General features: G+C 43.9%; 1 protein-coding gene across 1 annotated transcript; it reads right to left on the bottom strand.

Moving 5' to 3' along the window:
- Window positions 1–2,004: 2,004 nt before the first annotated feature.
- poln (polymerase (DNA directed) nu) lies at window positions 2,005–23,430 on the bottom strand. The gene is made up of 20 exons (XM_068308812.1): window positions 22,897–23,430; window positions 22,679–22,789; window positions 21,978–22,046; window positions 21,847–21,907; window positions 21,579–21,643; window positions 19,507–19,590; window positions 19,173–19,268; window positions 18,963–19,019; window positions 18,772–18,828; window positions 17,536–17,601; window positions 13,435–13,492; window positions 11,785–11,865; window positions 9,627–9,738; window positions 8,054–8,136; window positions 6,084–6,215; window positions 3,049–3,159; window positions 2,868–2,946; window positions 2,700–2,767; window positions 2,274–2,335; window positions 2,005–2,135 (listed from the first exon to the last, which is right to left on the bottom strand). Exons 1-20 carry the CDS (start codon window positions 23,428–23,430, stop codon window positions 2,043–2,045), a joined length of 2,079 nt encoding a protein of 692 aa, XP_068164913.1. The 3' UTR covers window positions 2,005–2,042.
- Window positions 23,431–23,563: the final 133 nt, after the last annotated feature.

Genomic DNA, 23,563 nt, shown 5'->3' on the forward strand with positions numbered 1-23,563 from the left:
ATTATTATCATTATTATTATCATTATTGTTATCATTATTATTATCATTATTATTATCATTATTATTATTATTATTGTGATAATTAACCCTTTCTTTTATACTGACAAGAACTGGAACACTGTTCAAATGTAAAGATGGCATTTTCTTGCATTATGAGGATGAAAATAAAAAAAGTGGATGTACATATATTGTATGAAATAAAAAAAACCCGATGCATTAAGCTTTTATATGTGGCAGCAGTCAGGAGAGATTTTTTTTTTCTCGCCGATGGGGAGGGAAAATGGGACACACACTGAGGATAATTTGAGATGAATATTATATTTGATGTGCTGTAGGTGTCAGCACATGAGGATATGTGCTACGGGCTCTAAGTTATACGTCAAACGGTCGCTATGGCAACTAGGGGAAGCTCACGCTTGCTGCCCTTCAGAGCGGAGGGGAGCCTCGGGGCCCCGGCTCCTAATGGCACAGGTCATTAAAAGTGAAGGCGGTGTCAAATGAGCGAATCCTCTTTCAAATCTGTTTCAGTTGGGGCTGATTAATCGTTCTCCCGCCGCCAGAACATTTTCACCGCTGAATTAAAACGATGAAACAAAGCAGCACCAGAAGCCCCTCGTCTAGTATTTGTGCTACTGACATACCCCGGCTCCGCAAAAGTGCAGAGAGCTTTCTAGAATTTGCACATACCGGTCTCACGCTCTCCCCTCTCCAATTGGGGGGGGGGGGAGGCCTTGCACTCTTGAACCACCGAACAATGAAAGAATGGAGGAGCAGATTTCCATAACACTGTCTGCTGCTCAGACTGACCCGGTGAGAAAAGCCTCCCCTCAGATGAGCAAAGGGAGAACGCATTCCAGTATGACTGGAGAAAGAGAAAGAAAGGAAAGAAGACGTGTAGAAACACAGGACAGGACAGAAGTGTGAGCGGATCGGATGAATATCCTTCATCTCCTAAGATGAGCAGCAACGAGGTGACATTTCACACAGGTAATGGAGGTCAGGCTTTGTTAGGATTGTCAAAAGGTGTGTGTTTGCGGTTGGATGTGTGTTTGCAGTCTTTAAGGATCTGGATTGAACAGAATGGCTGCAAGAGGGAAACCAGTCAGTGTGCCTGAAAGCCAGCGACAGTGACTGAGTGCATTCATGGTGTGTATACAAATTTGTGGAATGTGTGTGTGTGTGTGTGTGTGTGGCAGAGGCACCACGAGACAAAGGGGAGGCTGGGCTGGAACCAAGAGAGGAGATGGAAAAAAATGAGAGGAGAGAAAATGTGTGTGGAGATGCTGCTGGGAAACATTTAGAGGTGAAAATGTGAGCAAAATAATGTGAAAATTCCAACAACAGAATAAAAGACGATGAAAAAAATTATAATTCTAGAACCAGAATTCCATTTCCTGTTAGATATGGATGCGTAGATGTATGAGGATGACCCCACTTTGGCCGGGGGGGAGGGGGGGGGCGATGAAAGTTACACCCATCTGTCAATAAGTTCAAAGTACTGCAAAGAATCTCATGAATATATGGAAAACTATTCGATATGAGAGGATATTAAAAAGAGTCTATCAAGCGGGAACCTCTTACAAACCACAATGAGCATGCCGATTTAATATTCAGCATGCAGGAACCATCATCATCAGAACAAGAAAGGTTTACATAGAACACAGTAGATAACAGGTATCGGCGGTTAAACCGTAGCCTAACCTTGGTAACAGCAATGGGTTTAACAAGAGAATGTGAAAACCGAGGAGGAGAGGATGAGGGTAGGATAGAGACAAAAAAAAAAAAAAAAAGAGCCGGGAGCTGGAGGGAGCTGCAGCTGCCTGTTTCCATAGCGATTTGGATGCAGGACAAGTGAAGCAAGAGGCAGAGACAGACTGGGAGCCCATGAAAGGGAGACGGGGAAGAAGAATCTCAGGAGGGAGAGGGAGCGGAGAAAATGTCTGGAGCCGTGAAAGAAAAGCAGATTCAAGACGTGGACGAAAGGGTGGGGGAGTTCAAGGGGTAGGGGGGGTGAGAAGGGTTAATAGGAAGGGAGGGATGACTCAGAGGGAAGGAGAGGGAGATGATGGGGGGAGGTTAAGCTCACGCATGGATCCCCAAGACTTGCCAACGGAGACTGCCACCTTTAGGGGGACCTGGGGAACACACACACACACACACACACACACACACATACAGACACCCGATCAACAATCTGATTAATCAATAATAAGAATAAGCATTGCACTCTTTTATACCGGTGAGCGTTTTTAATTCCAGGATCGTTCACTCACATTCAGATGGACCCCCAGCCGCTCGATGTGCTGAAGGGACTCCATGGTGTTCTTCACCAGAGCTGCACAACACACACACACACACACACACACACACACACACACACACACACACACACACACACACACACACACACACACAGACAGTATGATATATCTACCTGAAAGGTGAGACGACGTCAGCCGACACATCCGACTTTAATGTATGGAACTAAAACATGACACTTCTGGAACTGCAGCATCGATTTCGGTCATAAAGAAATATCATGTGATGTCACAGCTGTTAAAACGAGAGCTAACGCTAAATCACCAGAACATTTCTGTTCATTTTATGTTCATTATATGGCTGCTGTGCGTCACACAGTGCATTAGTGTCTTTCACTGGAGTGAAATACTTTTTCCCAGTCCTGAATCTAGTAAATTCACCTGCAAATGGTTCCACTTGGGCGTCTTCAACTTCGTACAGGAGCTCGTCGTGGAGTTGCGCGATGAGCCTACAGATATGAAAGCACAAAACATCTTCATCTGTGCTGATTCATTCAGTTCTGACATGTGATCGCATCCCTTGCTGTGATTGGCCAGAAGCGGTCGTACCTGGCAGACAGGGAGCTGGAGGAGCAGACCTGGTTGAATATTTTGATCATGGCCATCTTACAGAGATCGGCAGCAGAACCTGAAAACACAAACACATCAAAACAATAAAACAAATGAATAATAAATGAATAATAAATAAATAGTACAATAAAAACAAGCATGGAACGGTCCGTCGTCTCACCTTGGACCACAAAGTTGACGGCTTGTCTCTCAGCCTGCATCCGGACGCTCCAATCAGGAGAGCTGATGTTGGGGAGGGTCCGTCGACGACCCATGATGGAGAGAACATAACCTAAAAAACAAAAAACACAAGACGTTTCATTTTGAACAGTGAGACACGACATTCTGAACGCAGTTTAGTTCTGATTCATTTGTGTTTTTCCTCTTATTTCCAATGGTAGATCATTTTGATGCTGATTGGTGCATCTAGCTGGAGAAATTACGAGTCCAGTCATTTGCTTGTACAGCATTCTGGGTAGGTATGGCAGCAGGGGTGACACACACAAACACACACACACACACACGTGTGCATCACTCACACAAACAAAAGCGCCGCCGTCCACGTGATTCACATCCAAAAGCAAAACACACACGCATTCCTGGTAAAGTCACGCAAACACACGTTGGAAGAGGACGCGGTTATGTATACGGTAGTTACAGGATAAGCGCGCGCGCACACACACATGCACACACACACAAATTGAATGCAGGTATGCGACACACACATACACACACACACACACGTTCACGTACAGCAAACCAGTACATTCCACCAGCTGGACAATAGAGCAGGATTAACAGCTAAATCCTTCCGCTATCCCTTAGTATGAAGAAAGAAAACCAGGACAGGAAACCTGAATGACCTCAGTACCAACACACACACACACACACACACACACACACACACACACACACACACACACACACACACACACACACACACACACACGCATTAATGCATAGGAAAAGAGAGAGTTAGGAACAAACTCTGGACCTCCTGCTCCGTGTGAACTGACCCGTGATGCGTGCGCGTGACCTTTTCACCAGGAATGCGTCGTGAGGCCCGCTGATGGTGATGCGTGGTCTAATAACAAACCCCGTTTTCATGCCCGCCACGCCCATCCAAACATGGGCAAGAGTGACGGGAATCACACTGGAATGTGTGTGTGTCGCTCGAGATCAATCGGCAGGTCGTTTGTCTAAGTCACAAACCAATCAGAATTTAGCTTTATTTAAAAATGTGGTGAGAGCAGAACAGTTATTGTCATTAAACCGATCATTAATGCGCTTCTAGTAGCTCATACATATTCATCACACTGTTATAAACAGGGGCAAAGTTTTTTTTTTGACTATTCCAGAGATTCCCTGGAAAAGTGTGTGTGTGTGTGTGTGTGTGTTTGTGTGTGTGTGTGCCCACGCGTGTGTATTTTACTACATAAGTGTATTTACAAATCTATGCAAATCAAGGCTTTCCCGGGTTTTCTGGCCAGTTCTTATTCGTTCTTTCGGAAAAGATGAAAACAGTTTCCGTCTCTTCGTCTTCAGATCTCAGGAAGCCTTCATCTCTCGTCCCAGGAGGGTGACTGAAGTGAAGAACAGCAGCGCGGGCTGACCCACAGTGATGCTTAATCTCATTCTGAATTCAGACGGTGGGTGTCAGACAGTAGATAATATTTGGAAAAGGGCAATTAAATGATTTATTGTTAGTGTAGGACGACTTCTTCCTTTTTTACATACATGTGTGCAGCTTCTGCTGTTTCCTCCCTCACTGAACCTGACCTCACAGCAAATCTGACACTGTCTGAGCCTGAACTCCTCATCTCATCTCCGCTCTGCCTGTCTGAGAGGAGACATCACTATCAGTTACCAATGAACTACCAACTGATCGTTCGCCATCGTATTAATGTCTCGAGTCACAGCAAAGTAGCTTAAATACCCAGCAAGCTTTGCAGCTTGGATTACAGAGTGCTATTTTATCTATCGATCAAATTCCAGGTGTGGAAAGCCGAAGGGGACGACACAAAAAAAACGGCGTGGGGGCGAGAAGGAAAATGAAGACAGAGACGGACGGAATGAGGACAGGAGACGAGTGTCTGATGGGAGGATCACCATGGTGATGAGCCGAATAAAGGCCGACTGTTTGGCACAAAATAAATGGAGGAAGAGGAGGAGGAGGAGGAGGAGGAGGAGGAGGAGGAGGGTTCCATGGCGATCTGTGCACAGCGTTTAGAGGAATGAGACCAAGATGCTGTTTGGATTGTGAAGACGACACCGGTGGAAGAGGCAGCGGTGTGTGTCAGCGGTGATGGGTCGCCACGGGTGACTGAGCACCTCTCTGCAGGCGGGTAAGGGTGAATCTGTGACAAATGCATAAGTCATCCTGCCTAGAATGAGAAGCATCTATTGCTCTGGCCTAATTTATATTTATTTTCTTTCACAAGTGATTTTATATGATATTAAAATGACTGAGAGCCTCCAGAAAATCTATTTTGTGACCTTGTTAGCGATGGCGCAATGAGCTCAACTGATCTGATTGGAATGTAATTTGTTCTGCAACTTTTTCGAAAGCTATGACAGAGGATAAAATAAAGAATATATAAATAAAATAAATAATACAAATAATGATAATAAATAGTAGCCAATAAACAATAACATAACGCCTTCAGTGCTTGTGCATGGAGGATGATGTGGCGTGATTTGACCTCATCTCTCAGCCCCGCCTGTAGACATCGGGATCGTGCTCCGTGTGCATCGAGGGTTAAAGTGCCGACTTTACACTATTTTGTTGTCCCGGTTGTGCTGAGTCGGCACTTCAGTCCAAATATAAATAGCGTCCCGTGTGAACCATCGGTCCCTCACCCACCCTCCGTCAAATCCACCTCGTCCTCCTCAAGTATTGACCCAAGGCAGTTTGTCTCATTCCTGCCAATGCCAGCAGATCGTGTCACTCACACACACACACACACACACACACACACACACACACACACACACACACACACACACACACACACACACACACACACACACACACACAAGGACTTGAGTGCATGCCTAAACCCCTTCACACTAGCTGAGTTCACACCTTAAGTTCAGGCCTTAAAAAGATGTTTTTATCACATTTGCAGGTTCATTTCATTCAAATTGAATTCTGGGAAGTTTGGGAGATCCGTTCAGTACGTGAACACACACACACACACACACACACACACACACCCTGTTTGTGGCACTGCTGGATGGTCCTCTGGACCAAGGCTTGAACTTCTTTGTACGTCTGCAGGAAGCTGTCCTGGAATCTGCCGGCCTGCTCGGCGCTCACCCCGAGGATCCCCGACAGACGCTCACGACCTGAACGGAAAACACGACAGTTATATGTCGTGTCTGCAGTGTAATGAAGAGACAGAACTGAAAATGGGTATTTTGTGAAATGCACTTCATTTTCATGCAAGTAAAGGCAGGGCCAAGTGAAGGTTGAATGGAAGACAGTAAGGATGATGGTAATCTTGCAGGGTGTGTGTGTGTGTGTGTGTGTGTGTGTGTGTGTGTGTGTGTGTGTGTGTGTGAAGGGAAGATGAAGGAGTGTGTGCATGCAAGTGTGTTTTCAGGAAGCGTTTTAGGGGTGCATCCCGCAGGAGATGAGGGGTCGCGTTACGAGGTCAGGAGCAGATGGATGGATGGAGGTGAGCTAATGGTTTCCAGTTGTGAGTGCGTTTGTGGTTTTGACGTGCGATGGGTGTGTTCGTCTGCGGGCGGCGGTGAGTAACGTCGCTTCGAACAGAAGGAGCTGGTGGGAAACCCAGCGGGGAGGACAGGAGCTCCTGCAGAGATAAAAAATCACCACCATGGAGAAGTGTGTGGAGCTCTACATTCCTGCCAAAATGAGGTCGAGCTCACAAAGTGACCTTTGACCTTCATTAATGGCGCGCCCTGTCCTTCTTTTTGTCTTCTTTCTTTGGCCACCGATGCAAACGTTCTGATATTTCTGTATTTTTTTTGAGTTCCTACTCGACGCGCTGCTGATCTGTGGTCACCTGACGTCCTCCCATCCGTCCTTTCCCACACCCCCATGTGAGCGTCTTGTTGGTTGACCCACTTGTACACAAGCACCCACGGCTCCACTCCGCCCCTCCTCCCTGGCCTGATTAGCGTTGTGCGCACAGCATTTCCTTTTAGTATTTGGTAACCATGGCAACGCATCTTACACGAAGAGCCGTTTGTCTGCGCTGATCAGGAGCTCCTTCCTTTCCTCTTGTCGTTTCTCTCACTCTCCCCCCACATACTCCCTCACCTCCCCCATCCATCCCTACTTTCAGCCTACATTTCCCACCTACCTCTTCCTAGATATTTGATGTCATTTTAGCGCTGCCCTTTAGCGGTACATCCCATCCTTCCTTCAGAAATGCCTCTAATGTTGATCTTTATTGAATTCCCCGTCTTTAGATTTCATCTCCCTCTAAACTGCAGCGTCTGCATCCTTGATTCCCAGCGAGGCCCAGCAGATGGCCCAGATTCAGAATGTAGATCCTTATGCAAACCGTATGCTTGTGGGTCACCGCTGATTGATTCGCTGAATCAAATGTATTTTCTGGTCGTGTCGCCATTCTGTCTTCAGGGATGGCAATAAATTCTGTCTCATTCCTCTTTTTTTAAACCCTTAAAAAATGCAATAAAGAATAGGTCACATCAATGATTTAACTGCAGGAGTGACTGATTTATGAAGGACCGGCTTTTGATCATTCGCTTCTCATCCAGCTTTAAGTTCTGACAACGTTTATAAACCCTGCTAGGCTACATTTACCAAGAATCAGCTGATTGGTCGTAGTAGAAGCTGTTGTGGTAGGTCGTATGTTCATATGGAGAATAACTGTAGCTCAACATGAGCATTAAAGTAAGTCAGTGGTAATAAACTGCTATCCACCCTCCTTACATACAGGTAGAAGCACACATGCACACCTAAAACACGATCAGAAGGCAAAAATTGGGCCACAAGCGACACAGACAAGTGTCTTTACGGCCCGCGAACGTGGAGCATCACATTCTCTATTTTTATCTACTCCTGCTCCTCATCCCTGTGGAATCAGGTATATGATCCACGATATAACAGAAACAGAAGCCAGAGCACGTCTGGGTAATTCTGTCTCAACAGCCTGCATAGTAATCACACCTACATGTAGGTTCGTGCTCACCTGCCCCGTACACAACAGAGTAGACGATGCGTTTGGTGTGTTCCCGGTCCTCAGAGGTCACCTCACGCTCACCGACCCCCTTCCTGAAGGACAATGATGAACACAGTGTTTAATTATGTTAACATGTTAATAATAATAATAATAACACATTTTAATCGACACCCAAGGTCGCCTGGCCTGAAAATTATAACAGAATAATTGTGGGTTGATGACATTTCACACACCTACACATGTTTGTGTGTATAAACCTCTATAATTAATTGTAATAAGTGTGAATACAATATTCAGCTGAGAGGCAGATGAGGTAAATAAACGGAAAATAAACTGAACGAACCGAGACGGGGCAAGAATGGACAAGCAGACAGTTACGTAACGCGACCAGCAGACAGCGCCGGGCATCAGACGGGACGGGTGACACATCTGCAAAGTGGCATTTCTGAAGGGGTTGACAGTGAGCTGCCACTGCTGATCAGTGTTGAGACACACACACATAAACACAAAGACGACCTCTCAACTAAAAGTCATGTGTAGGAAAATGATGGTAAGCTCCAGCAGCGTTTGGAGCCGAGGAAACATCCTCCCCAGGTTTTCACTGCCCCCTGCTGGAGAGGTATTAATCAGCTTTTAGCTTTATTTTCAACAGGTAACTCACATTTTGAAACTAAATCAAGATTGTACATTATTATGAGGGATCCAGAATATTGTGTCATTGCTGTTGTTAATGTTTTACTGCCTGGTAAAGGACAAGAAAGAGAAAAAGACATAACAAGAGTGTCAAATTTTGATTTTAATCAACAGACTCAGAGAAACTTCCAAACCAGAAGCATCACTGATGGAAGAGCAAAAAGTCATTTTGGGAGAAAGAAAAGAAAACCTGAGTAAAATGTTCATGCAAGAGTGATGGAATGGAGGTGGATGTGGACTAAAGAAGATGGAAAACCAACAAAAACACCTGAACGAAAGGATGAAAAATCACAGGAATAGAGAGAAAGAAGGTGACATTAATGTTAAAAAGGAAATGAATGTAACGCCTCACTGGAGCTGTTAAACTGGTCTGTGACCAAATCTGTTCAGTTGTACACCCTCTGCTACATACTAGAGATAGATGACAGGCGTAAAGGTAGTTCCTGACACACACACACACATACACACACATACACACACACACACACACACACGAACACGCTGCCTCAAACCTGACACTTCCATCAACACACTGGCAGCAGGAAAGAAGGAAATTAACTCACACACTCACAGAAATACTTCAGAAGAGTGATAATGTAATCACCAGCGCGACCAGCTCAGGGGTGTCCTGCCCGTGGCAAAGGGAGTGCAAATGAAACACTTGATATGGTAACCATGGCAACAAGGTTATTAGCATTTGAAGTGAAGGAGCCTGGCAGCGTGGGGAGGCAGGGTGTGGGGAAAGACGGAGCGGAAAAGAAAACCCTGTGGAGCAAAACTCACCTTGACAAGGAGACCAGTGGTGAAGGTGTGTGTGTGTGTGTGTGTGTGTGTGTGTGTGTGTGTGTGTGTGTGTGTGTGTGTGTGTGCGTACGTCATGGAGACCCACCATCGAGAGGCCAACATGGTGAAAACATCCGCGTTTGGGTTTGTGAAGATGCGCAGCAGCTCCGGGTCAGAGGAGAGGTGAGCCAGCAGGCGCAGCTCCACCTGACAGAAATCTGACAACACACACACACACACACACACACACACGCACACACGCACACACACACACACACACACACACACACACACACACACACACACACACACACACACACACACACACACACACACACACACACACACACACACACACACACACACACACACACACACACACACGCACACACACACCAACACACAAACACAGATCTTATTGTATGCTATCAAATAAAAAAATAAAGATTAGCGGGACGTTATGAAGTGATGTAATGTCAGGTAACTTTCATGAAGCTTTGGATGAAAATTTGTGTCATCAAATCAGCTGAGAGGTGAAATAATGATGAAAAATGGCTGCGTGGGGTTATGATAGGGAAATTTCATGTAGGACGAATTTAATAACTGAGATGCAGTCAGATTGCTCAGTTCATGATGGAGGTTAAATCAAATACCTACTGTTTGACTGTGATCAGAGGGGAAACTTAAGAAGGTTGCGAAGTTGGTAGGAAACCAAGAGATGTGAAGAAATGAAAGAAAAGGAGCAAAAGGAACTAAAACTGAGGGAAAAAGACATCAGAGTTTGTCTTTGATGAGGTTGTCTTTCAATTTTTCATGAGGTGGATCACAGTTGCTCCGAGCGTGGCCGGCAGCTTCAGCAACATATTGCTGACTAGAATGTGTGTGTGTGAAGCGATAAAGGAGGAAATAGTGTGTGAGCGTGTTTTATTCCATGTACATGTGGGTGATCTAGAAAAGGGATAATGTGTATATAAACTATTCCACACAAAATGAACCTATTTACTTGTACGGAAACAAACAAGGGTCAAAACCTGAGACTACAGATAATAAAACCTCTGAATGCGGCAACAGCTCCTGCAGTTGTTCGAACATTAGCTGGGGGAAGCCAGGCTTCATCCATTTTTAATGCCACCACACACGAAACCCGCAGCCCTCCATCCCGCTTGACAGCACGTAGAATATAGACGAGGAATAAAAGTGTTAGAGCTCAATCAAAAACTGCACACTGAGAAAATGAAACGTCCTCTGTGGGTTGTGGTGATGCTTCCATGGGAGAGAAGATGTAGGTCAAACAGCGCTGAGATGATCGGTTTATGATTCATTGTGTTCCAATCCAGTCCTTTGAAACTTTTATAAGCATTTAGATTCACTAGAATAAAGCAGATGTACCAACAGCTGCTATGATAACAAAAGCTGCTGTTAACATTTTCATTTCCCTTCACCTTTAGCGAACAGCGTTAGTCTGCGAGATGAATCATCAGGTTTAAAAATGCTAGTGGATATTTGTCAAGTGGGACGTTTCCACAGTAGAAACCAAAGATCATACTGAAATGAAAAAGCTTTGCTATCTTAATAATCCTGCTGTTGACACATCATGAATCACATTCATCTTTTACAATTATTGTAATGAGGTTGAAAATATATAATAATAATATTAATAATAATATTATAACAAATAAATAATATAACAAATGAATAATAATAATAATAATAATAATAATAATAATAATAATAATAATAATAATAATAATAATAATAATAATAATAATAATAATAATAATAATAATAATGAGCTTTTGTAACTCAGTTGACAATATCAACAGCTGAAGGCATAAACTCCCCATAAAAATAGTCAAGGTAAACTGCTATTAAGTTGGAAGGACAAAAATAGCCAACGGAAAATATTCCTGTCTTAGAGAACTCATAAAAAATGTAAATAATACATAAGAAAAATCTGTTCAATTTCTCTCAAGACTCACACATTTGATTTTCACAGCTACGGTTATTAACAGTTCAAACACCTTTTCCAACAGGCTGTAATTACAAAATGTAGAATCAGTGCCGCTGCAGTGATTCTGGAACTTTTACGCTCCCTTAGGTTTAGTTAGCGGCTGGACGAACACTGCTGCTGAGTCAAGAGGAAAAAGAATACGTGTAAAAACACAAATAGTTGTTAAAGTCGACGAACGTGCGTTTAACTTCTAGTATAAAAAAACTAAAACAAAAAAAAAGTTATTAGATATTATTTTTAGTTATTGTCCTACCTGCTGCAAGAAAAGTCCATCCATCCGGAGGAATGAACATCGCTCGAGGATGAACGATCACCACCTCCTCCTCCTCCTTCCCTGTGGGGACCAAACACATACCCTAGTGGAACACCTCAGCAAATCCTCCTCACACTCCAAAGTGTGTGTCACTCTAAATGTAGAGACTATATTAAATCTGTAAGGAAGTACAGATGAGTACCAACCAGACGCACATCACAGGGCTTTCTAATGTCTTTACATCCTGTGTGTGTGTGTGTGTGTATTGTTGCTTTTGACCGCCACGCAGATACACTCACAAACCAACTGGGAGCAATTTAACAGAAGTACATTGACATCTGATTTAATGAGCAGTTAAGTTATGAAGCCACAACAACCCCCCCCCCCATTCGGAGGCGAATCATAATCCAATCACCGCACTTCAGAGCGGGAGCTGGACTGAAGTGCTGACCTCGGCGTGGGAGGAATGATGGGTAAACCGGTCCACATTGCCACTAGAGCCACAGGAATACACACACAAACTAAAAATGTAGCTTCACACACACACACACACACACACACACACACACACACACACACACACACACACACATGCACTTGAATTTTAATCAAAGTAGTTAATGAAAAAAGTTGATTGGAATCTCTTGATTAAAAAGTAGAAACTCTGAGAGTCGGAACAGTGATATTGGCAATAAAGGGGTGAAAAACGACAGGTGGTAGAGACAGATAGGGAGAAAATAATCAAATCTAAGACGGAGGTGTTGAAGCCAGAGACCATATGGACGATGTTCTCCCGAAACCGTCTGTGAGAAAACATTCATCCCACGAAAATAAACAGGTATACGGGCATTTTCAGCTGAAATACGGTCTCTTGTAACGGAGCACGAGCTATAAAAGAAACATTCGCACAACAAATCTCCGAATTCGCTTTTGTAAACTCAAGGTAACGTCTAGTTTTGCAGGAAATGTATTTTTTATAGCACAACCTTGTGTTGGGGTCATCTTCATGCTACACTGTAATGATGCTGATCCTCTGCCTTCATCCTCAGATGGACAGAGTTTGGAGTGATGGAGGAAACGGCCAATCAGAAGGCAGGAATCCTTACTCTTTTCAACCTCTTGGCCTTCTGAATGAGATGAATGCTACTATTAGCGCTTGATAATATTTGTTCGTCCTGTTTTAAAGGTTTTATTTCAGTTTTGGTTTAACTTGAATTGTAAAATTTTTGTTAATTCTAGATAAAAACAAGTTCAACTTTAGTTATAAAATACAGTCTCAGCAGCCCGGCCTCCTTTACTGCAGCTTTTTACTTTTTTTTTTTTTTTTGTCTTTTCATTACATCATCTTAAATTAAATCATACGCAGCTTTGGGTGTATTTTCACACACAACCATCTCAGACTATTAAGCAAATATTGAGACACTTGAGACGCTTCTTAGCGACTATCCTGTTGCTACCGCAGGCATTTATTATCCTCATAAAACCTGCCGCAAGCGCTCAGCTCACCGGTTTTTACATTCCCTGAGAGACGCATTCCTCGCCAACACACACACACACCTTGACATTTATCACTGTCTCCTTCCCTAGAATGTAAAGGTGGGGTGTCTCTCCCTGCCTCTGCATGTGGTTGTGCACCTAAGAGTGTGTTACCTTCGATGTGCTGCTGCCTGCTGATAGGAAGCGGCTGTCTCGGCAGAGCCTGGAAGTTCTGGAACGGGAGAAAATAAAAAGTTGTAAACCAGCTGGAGTCATGCAGCTCGTCGGTACTGAAATCTTATGTTGGGTTTCAAACAGTTAATTTATTCCTGTGGGAAAAATGAAATATATTCATCTATCTGTCATTTGTGCTCAACCTGAGGAAACCGTTACAGGAATATGGTGCATTGTCTTGTTGCTCGTGTTTCTATTTGTTATTTTTTACAGCTCATATACTTTTTGGACATAAACTTTTTGATAATGCTACCATTTTCACAAGTCACGTCAAATTTCCTCCAAATTCCACTTTAAAGCAGTGAATGTGTTAAATTATAATCAATAAATAACCATAATAGAAGCTGTGATGCGGGTAGGAAACACAAACTGTCCGAAGACGGGTTTCTAAAGATAGAACAGCCTGAAGCTCGCTGGACTCCTTGTCCGTCCCGCATCGACCCAGCGAGTAATCAAAGATGCTGTTGATAGATCCACACACACACACACACACACACACACACACACACACACACACACACACACACACACACACACACACACACACAGGAGAAAGAAAACGCAGGTTCCGACTCAGCAGTTCCATTTTAATCCCAGTTAATCACACTGTAGTCACTCTTTCAAACACACACACACACTCAAACAGTGTGTGTGTGTGTGTGTGTGTGTGTGTGTGTGTGTAAGGAGGATGTCAATGCTTATTATCAAGGACATGCAGGGCACATGAATCTGTGAGTACAAACACAAATGAGAAAATAGAACACACACACACACACACACGCACACACACACACACACACACACACACACACACACACACACACACACACACACACACACACACACACACACACACAAACACATTATAATGTTTGGCATCAATCACAACTGAGACATGTCTGTAGTTGTTGTGATTCCCACGCTGAGTGTGTGTGTGTGTGTGTGTGTGTGTGTGTGTGTGTGTGTGTGTGTGTGTGTGTGTGTCTGTGTGTGTGTGTGTGTGACAGAAAACATCTCCCTCCCCTCACCACTCATTCATTATTCACAACAGGGAGGGGGCTAGAGGGGGGTAGAGAGGAGAATGACAAGACAGTAGTGGCAGAGTCCACACACACACACACACACACTCACACACACACATACACACACACACACACACACACACACACACACACACACACACACACACACACACAGTTCACTTATAGCATGGTGGACACATGACACCCAGTGTAATTATAAACTCTGTGTGTGTGTGTGTGTGTGTGTGTGTGCGTGTGTCTTCCTGTGATGTCACACATGGATCAAGATGTCTGACGCAGATGCTCAGTTTTCCCATCATGCATTGTGCTTCAACATAAATATGTACAAGGGGCAGAGGTCAAGAGTATGATCTCACCAATTCTGCTTAAGGCGCCACCCAATGGATGAAAGCATTCACACACACACACACACACACACACACACACACACACACACACACACACACACACACACACACACACACCTGCTGTGTGTGCGGTCTCAGTCATCATCACCCTCGCTGTGTCAGGAAGAATGTGGAACCGGTTCATTAACAGACTCGAGACAAACAAGCTGTGTGTTACTGCTTCTATAACAGTTGCATAAACACACACACACACACACACACACACACACACACACACACAGGTACACACAACAACCAAAACAACCCCACAAGCAGTCAAATGGTGTGTGTGGAATAATAAAATGCATGGAAGGACTCTGTTAAATGGAGACTGACTGTTTCCCCTCCAATTACAGCGACGGGCGTGAAACTGACTCAGATTCTTGTGTTTTATCCTCTCGATGCATAATACACACAAAACATAATTATTCCAAGGCTGTCAGACGCAAACACACACACACACTCCCAGACATGCTGTGTTAAAAATTCCATGAGCTATTGAGAGCCAAATATGCCAACATGTTTGTGTTTTTTATCTCCTGGCTCTAAATGAGACACTCTTTATTCTCTGGGTTTGCATCTGGCAGTGTCATCGAATGCAGGTTTATCCTCTTTCTCTTTGTGGATGCAAGGGAATAGTGTGTGTATATGTGTGTGTGTGTGTGTGTGTGTGTGTGTGTGTGTGTGTGTGTGTGTGTGTGTGTGTGTATGTGTGTGTGTGTGTGTGTGTGTGGGCTCAACAACTCCACCAGTGAGTCAGCACTGAATTTGGCACACACTCCAGAGAAGTGCTGAGATCAGCCTTGGGAAGCTTCGCTGTGAGTGCAAAGCGTTTAATGACCAAAGGCAGAGTCTTAAATGAACGTTACACATCCAGACAAGCTCTGAGGGAAACTTAGCTGGCAGTTTGTTAACATACAGACCTGCACAATCATTTTACACAGCACACAGCAACAATAAAAACGCAGTCAATACGTATATAAAACCATGCATAGAATGAAACGTTTGCTTTGTCTTGAGTAAAAATGATCCGGATAAAAGATTCTGAAGTTTCAATTTCAAATATTTAAAAAAGATTTTTCAAAGGTCAAATATGGTTTAAAATAAAGAGTCATTTACAGATGAAGAAGATCAGTTAGAGATCAAATTAAACATAACAAATAATAAATGTGAAAGTGAAGGAGGATGAGAGGAAGAGGAGGGAAAGAACAAACCCTCGCTGAGGAGCGAGGTAATCAAAGGAAGGGAAGCGGAGGATGAGGACTGGAAATGTTTCTGTTTCCAGCAGAGCAGAAACGCTAGAGCTCTGCTTCCTCCAGTGCAGGTTGTCTTCACCTCAGTTCAACCCACAGCAGCTAAAAACTAAAATCTAAAAACCTGATGTCACCCCTCATTTGAATATCTCTCCTCTGCCCCCGGTTCTTTAATAGTGAAATTATCTTCCCATTTTGTGACATAGACTAAAACGGACATTTTGAAAGAACATCTTTACTCGTCTGTGGATAAATTTCTTCATTACATGTTTACCTGCATCTCCTTTGACACGCTTTTGTCGTCCTGTTTGTTAACGTTTTAGGCGCTAAGTTATCCATATTAAATGAGAATGGAAGCCAATCAGTTCACTTCCCTCATTACAACTTAAAGTTAATCACCACTTGCAATGGATTCAAATCAATCAAATAAGAAATTCATTACAGAAATCCAGATGCCAACACCCACACAACCTTCATGGGACACCCAGACCACATCCCAGAATGCCTTAGGGCGGCGGTGAACAGGGATGTGTTAATTCCAGCCACCCAGCGGCCACATGTACCAGTCAGCAGCAGAACGATCGATTCAGCGTTCGGTTTGCAAATCGTGAAGTGTGACGGAGTGGGCGGTCGGTGACAGAACCGCCGGACCTTGACAGTTGGGTAACGTCAAAATGAGGTATCGACCGTGTGTCTGACGCTGAGGGGAGGGGGAAGAGAGAGGGGAGCGACAACCAAACCGAGAAGTAAAAGAAAAGGTGAAGTATTTGAATGTGGTTGTGCTGGTAGAATTTTTGATGCATGTGTTGCATCTGATTATCATTGAATGCAATAAAATCTTACAATACTTGGGTATTAATTAAATGAGGAAAGCTGTAATAGAACCTGTCACATGTCTGACTTTGGAAAAAAAAGTGTTCCTAAATCGGGGAATATTCCATGGATTATATGTTTTATATTGTTTTTTAAAACATGAAAAATAAAAAGTTCTAAAGGGAATCTTTATTGATTGAATTAATGAAGGTAAATGCAGTTATTTTTCATCCAAACTTCAATTACCATAATACGATTATCACAATATCAGGTCATTGTTGGAGTTTAGGCTCTAACTACCGCACTGCTTTCACACAAATATTGGGGAGTGATGAGCAAATGTCTTAACACCCCCTTAAAGTGGAGGCTACAAACTGATGCTGGAGGCAGCAACATGCATTTAGTATCCTCCAGCGTGTCCACAGCTTCAGCTTCATCCTCCAGTTCAGCACCACGGACAGCTGCAGTGCAGAGCAGCCGCCTCTGAAGTCCTACAGGAGGCGCTGACAGAAATAAAAGCACAGATGGCCAACAGGTCGGACTCACCGGGTGCTTGGATGAGATCCTCCCAGTCACCGCACTCGTCTGGGACCATTTCGAGGAAACGTAATCCTGATTTGAGATAAATACGGAGTTCGTTAGGGAATATACTGACAAATAGAATCCATTCATCTCGTGGCAGATAAGATTATATTTATATTATGAGTCAGTGAGGTCCTCCTATAGCAGATTCTTCCTCAGTTCATTTCAGAAACAACAGCTGCGTCGCTCAGTGCCATTAACGCTCGGAATCTGCTTTTGGACTGAACGGCATCAACAGTTCCATACGACAGTTTGAACAAGCTGTTTGCCGACCGCGGTGCCAGTGGAGTTGGTGAAATACAAAGAAGATGCACCGACTGAGCAAATTGACTTGTAAAACACCGACAGTATTTTCCGTACTATAAGGCGCACTGGAATATAAGGCGCACTGTCGGTTTTTGAGAACATTAAAGGCTTTTAGGTGCACCTAATAGTGCGGAAAATACTGTAATTGTGGTAATTATATACTGAAATACTCAAATGACACATCAATATTGTTGTTTTCTCTGTGATCATGTTTCTAACTGTTGGTTTAGCTTTAAAATTGAATGAAAATACTTGTGAAATCATCAGTTTGACATTTGGGTTCTGGTTTTTTCTTTTAATGCTCCTTTAAAGGGAATCGCTGCTTGTTGTGTTTGAATGTTTGAAAGGCCACCGAATGAATCACAAGCCCGTGTGCACCAGAGACAGAAAAACACATTTAGCAGAGCTGAGTCAGCATCGACGAGCTGCTGCTCCAGTGCACATGTGAGCCAAGTCCACGTGGATGGGGGGGGGGGGCGTTCTTTCTTCTCGCCATAAACAGGACAAACGACTCTAAGAGACTAGCTACAACCAGCAGTTTACTGTTATTTTGCTGCAGTGGAAACATCCTGGCTTGTGAGAGCTCTCTGCTCTGGGGGGGGGGGGTAGGTGGGGGTGTGAGGGGTGCAATTTCTCTTTTAGCACCAGCCGCTTTCATCTGTGCTACACAAGCATGAAAAGCCTGAAGTATAATCTTACAGATCATGGGTTTCAGCAGATGGAACTCTCACTTTTTGGTTTAGTCATTCCAGCCTCAAGAAAAATATTCTAGAAACAATCCAGCGTCAGAGGAAACAGTGGCTGATACAATAGTGGAGAAATGTCATTCTTTTTTTCGAATGTGTGTGTTTAAGGTGTTATACCAAGGGTGTTTGTTTGTCTCGGTGCGCTCACCTTGCTCATCACACACGAGAGAATTCCGTCAACAAAAGCCGACTTGAATTTGTGAACCTGAGGGGGTTAAAACACAGACAAGCAAAACTTGTTACCGTTAAACTTTAGACCTCGATAACAGAAGTCAATCATTGAGTGATGATGATGATGATGATGGTCTGTGAATGAACTCAGCTGAGGGCATGACTGACCTGCCTGTACTCTAAGATAATCTTTGGCAGAGGATGGAGGGCCTGAAGCTGCAACAGCTGCAAAAAAGACGAGAAGCAACGATGAGAATCTGTTTGCAAAGCTCACAGATATTTGTTTTTAGATCCTACAACAGTATGTTTTGTGAATGCAAAAAATCTATTGCAGTTTCCTTTGTGATCTGGGACTCCAACTGTCTATATGTGACGTACTGCAGCTTCTGATGTCGACTGCTGTCGTTTGTTGATGGTCTTGGGAAGTTTCTTGTTCTCACATTTCTCATGGAGGCACAGCTTCTCAAACAAAACCTTCAAAACATGAATTGTAGACGAATAAAGACGTGTGAATACGAACAGCGGATTCGATATTCACATTACTGAGTCATACAGAGAGGGAAACGTCCTGCGTATTGTGCAAACATTACACAGTGTTAACTCTAACACATTTGTAATTGTTACACATCGGCAGCTGAAGGTGACGCGCAAACAAAACTACATGGGAGCAAAAGCAAACTCAAGCTGGGAGCCAACACATAGACGTACGCACCGCTCTTAACTGGACGCTGCTGGTGACCAGGAACTTCTGTCCGGCTGCTCGATGGGCTTCCTGCTCCAACTGCTTCAACTTTGTCTGGAAAAAGTGAGTACAGGACACTAAGGAACCCATGCATGAAGGCATTTCCTGTGTAGTAACACAACAACTTTTTAAATTATGCCAAAACATCATGATGTGATGTTATGTTAGCTGCTATTTATTCATGATCTCCCTTGTTTTTCACTCAGATCCCAACAAAAAAACTCATCAAACTCATTTCTTTGCTCTTGTTATGAGTGTGTAGTAAAAAGAGGAAGGTAATTATTATGTGGAAGATAGAAGTTGACTCATTTCTCCTTCCTTTTATTGGCCAAAGGCAAAGTTGTCTTTGATTAATGAATCCATCAGTCAGCGCGTTCGGATGGCACAGAGATACGAGCTACAAACGATCCACTGCAGAAACACTCATTCTCTCATGTCCCGAAGACAAAGACGGCGTTTAATAGACTGCTGCAACGATTCCCACAAATGCAGGAGGAACTTTTCACCTCAGGATGATCGACACAGACAGAAAGAAATAAAGAGAAAGTACGGTCAAAGAGAAATGGAAAGAGAAAAGAGAGACTGAAAAGGAAAGAGAGGAGGAAATGAAGAGGTGCTTGATCAGAAAGGATGAACAAGCAGAAGAACAGAGGGATGAAATGAGAGATAGAAATCAGAGAGTGGAGAAAACAGCAATAAATACTTTAAACTTATTGACAAGAAGGGTAAAATATTTTTTGTGGTTGGCCCTAGATGGGAAAAAGCATTTAAAACAAACAGACAGCAGTTAGAGGAATGATGCTGCCCTGAAAGATAGAACCTGAAAGCATGAGGAGGAGGAGGAGGAGGAGGAGCAGCGATGGAGAAGAAAGTGATAAAGGAGCCAGAGAAAGGAGTTCAGAAAGGAATCATAAGAGGAGGAGCTGCCACAGAGCAGAATTCCAAATTTTCTACTTTCTCTTGTGCTCTTAGAAAATAAAAAAGCAGACTCCAGACAGCTTCATTAATATTGGATGGTACACACACACACACACACACACACACACACACACACACACACACACACACACACACACACACACACACACACACTCATACACACACACACAAAACAAGGGTGAATGACTACTTTTCAGTGCAACATTTCAGATGTTTGCGTTGCGTGGAATGTGGACCTTTCTGTTTGATCCTGATGTGACGGGTGTTTACATCACATTGTCCAATCAGAGCAGAGATGCTCTGGAATGGCAGACAGGCTGTCTGTCTGTCTGTCTGTCTGAATCTTAATATGAGCAGCTGAGAAGACAAAGGAGCGTGCCTGAAGATGCGAGCTGACAGATAGGAGGGATCCTCTGTTTGTTGTTGAGCCTGACAGCTCCGATAAAGCAAAATTCAAAGCGACGACGTGGGGGCATGCACACAAAAACACACACTTCACAGAAGTCCACGAGTATGTGTGTGTGTGTGTGTTCTGGCAGATGCTTCTGCAGCACAACTTGTCGATCTATTTATAGCAGCGTGGCAGCGTACCGACAGACTCTCTGCAACAGCCCCGCTGGCACCAGCAAGACTTGTGAGAGGCTTTACCAGTGTACATCTGTCGCTATGACGACCTGAAAAATCACTCTTATACTTGTGTGTTGTGTTTGTCCAGTGTGTGTTGTTGTGTGTCTGTGATCAGTGTGATATCTGGGATTGGGCTTCATCTGCATGTAAACAGGACAGCTCCTCTGAGGATGTCCAATCCGACGGGGAGGAGAAAATATTTTTCTCTCCATCTCAGGCTCTTTTTTTTTCTGTATCTTTTCTCATATCTTCCCTCTGTTTGCCCCCCATTTGTAATAATACAGCACCTGTCAAACGCGCTGTGATTCTGCAATTTAATCGGCTGAGCGATTCGGTACAAACCTAGTCAACCCTGAACATACTGACACACAGGCTGGCCAGAAAAAAAAAAAAGAATGTTGGTATCGCCTGTCTGTCAAGTAAATTTGTTGCTAATGTGGAAAAATAAACTGTTTTGGTGACATTACATGTCTTACCCCCAGAAGGTCTGATGTTCTTTTAAGAGCACCTTTGTCCACATGGATCCCATGGCTCTCCATGACTAAAACGAGACAGTTTTTAAAGAACCACAGGACTTATTAGAGGAAAAACCAAAAGATGGTTAGAATAACTGTCCAAACCTGATGGGAAAAGAAAAAGGAAACATTCAACTGAATATTCTGTACCTCTGATTGAGTTTCAGGATCATTTATTCTGGAATATATCTCCATGCACCGCATTGGAGTGAAAAAACGTCTTTCTCACCTGCCAGAACAGAGATCATGGTCAGCTCCATGTCTGAGTACAGCTCCCACAGCCCCCGGCTCTACACACAAACAGCCGAGTCAGGCGAGTAAATACGTGTGTGTAAAATGTGTGTGTTCACAGCAGCTGACCTGCAGTTTAGAGCAAAGTTCCATGTTGAGCCAGTAGAGCGAACAGAGACCTGAGATGACCTGAGACACCTGAGAGAAAGAGATTAGAAGACATCAGAGATAGGGACTACATTTCTCTCCACCGTCTCATTAACCTCCTGCCCGGATTGAGAAATTCACAAACCAACCTTGTCGCTGCCCACAGCAGGTGTTGTAGGAAACGTTTTGCGGTGTTTAATGAGAAGATCCTGGTAGGAAGAGGAGGGGTTAGCAGGATCTAGCAGCCATGCTGACACCTGAGGATCCTGGATCCGAGAGCCTGCAACTACAGAGATGATGCCGATGATGCATAGGTACTGCATATTTGAGGTTTCTACTAGGATACATAAAGTGTAAATATGACTGCATTGATGTGTGTGTTCTCTGCCTTGTTTCCAGCTGAGCTCTCGACTATAGAACTGCAAAGATGCGCCGAGCAAATCTTTGGCTTTATAGCAAACCACCAGTTGAGATCCTGACAGCAGCTGCAGCAGCATATCTCTATAACACACACACACACACACACACACACACACACACACACACACACACACACACACACACACACACACACACACACACACAAACACGATCGTATAAAATCAACTTCAGATTCACTTTTGCCCTAAAACAAACAAACACACACACCTTGTAAACAGCTCCTGGCGTTGCTGTGTGTGTACTATTTTTAAGTAGATCAGACTGTCACTTGGCCCCAGCGAGGCCTCCGCGGCGCCGGAGTCAAAGCTGTTCTTCATCAGGACGAGGAGTCCACACACCAGCGGAGTGAGCTTCTGTATCAAGAATCAGAGACGCGAGAATAAAAATGTAACATCGATCTCACAACGACTAGGGTTTGGATGCAAAGGGAGCCTGAAAACACCCCCCCAGCTCTTCTCACCTGCTCCGGGTCTAACTGAGTGGTTCCATCCTGGTGCACCAAGGTGACCACCAGGACCTTGGCTTTTCCAACTTCCTCCAGAATTTGGATCTTCTCCGTTGGGTCCAGCTTCCCACAATCCTTCACTCTGGGGTCTGATGTCAGGCTTGCAGTTAGACTACAAACGCTGGGCTGCTTCTGGGGGTCATGGGCGATCCTTGGCCCGTTGGTTAAAGGATCAGTTCCACAGTTGGTTCGCTTGCTGGTGAGTGGTTTGCAGGTCAGTTTGGAGACGTTTGTCCCAGCCTCTGTCTCCTGTCTCCACCTGGTTTGTCGAGTTTTCTTCCCCACATGTGAACCTTTATGTTTCTCCAAAAATCTTCCTGTTTTATTTGGAGGACTGGTTTCAGTCTGTAGCTCGCCGGGTACAGTTGGGAGTTCTGGTTTGTTAGTTTTTGGCCTGGATCTGCTCAGATTATCATCTCCTCCTTTCTCTCCCTTTTTCTGAGGTGGCACCCATTTCAGAAAAGGTACAGTTCGGGAGATTTTAGACATCGGATGACCCCTTTGCATTTCAAATTTCCTTTTAAAGGCCAAAAAGGAGTCCGGACAAGGAGCATGAAATTTAGGTAGGTCTTCAGTTATCGATTTTTCACCTACATTTATAGCAGTTGAGGCCAAGTCTTGC

This window comes from Antennarius striatus, chromosome 23 (assembly GCF_040054535.1).
Source record: "Antennarius striatus isolate MH-2024 chromosome 23, ASM4005453v1, whole genome shotgun sequence".
Taxonomy (NCBI): domain Eukaryota; kingdom Metazoa; phylum Chordata; class Actinopteri; order Lophiiformes; family Antennariidae; genus Antennarius; species Antennarius striatus.

What these genes read in the sequence shown, in the direction of transcription:
- poln (XM_068308812.1), bottom strand. Translation starts at nt 23,430, where the DNA reads ATGTCTAAAATCTCCCGAACTGTACCTTTTCTGAAATGGGTGCCACCT. An exon ending in CAGGCAGCAGCACATCGAAG is followed by an intron (nt 11,866 to 13,434) that starts GTAACACACTCT and finishes TGGTCCCCACAG; the next exon opens with GGAAGGAGGAGGAGGAGGTG. An exon ending in CTCTGTTGTGTACGGGGCAG is followed by an intron (nt 6,216 to 8,053) that starts GTGAGCACGAAC and finishes TTTTCCGTTCAG; the next exon opens with GTCGTGAGCGTCTGTCGGGG.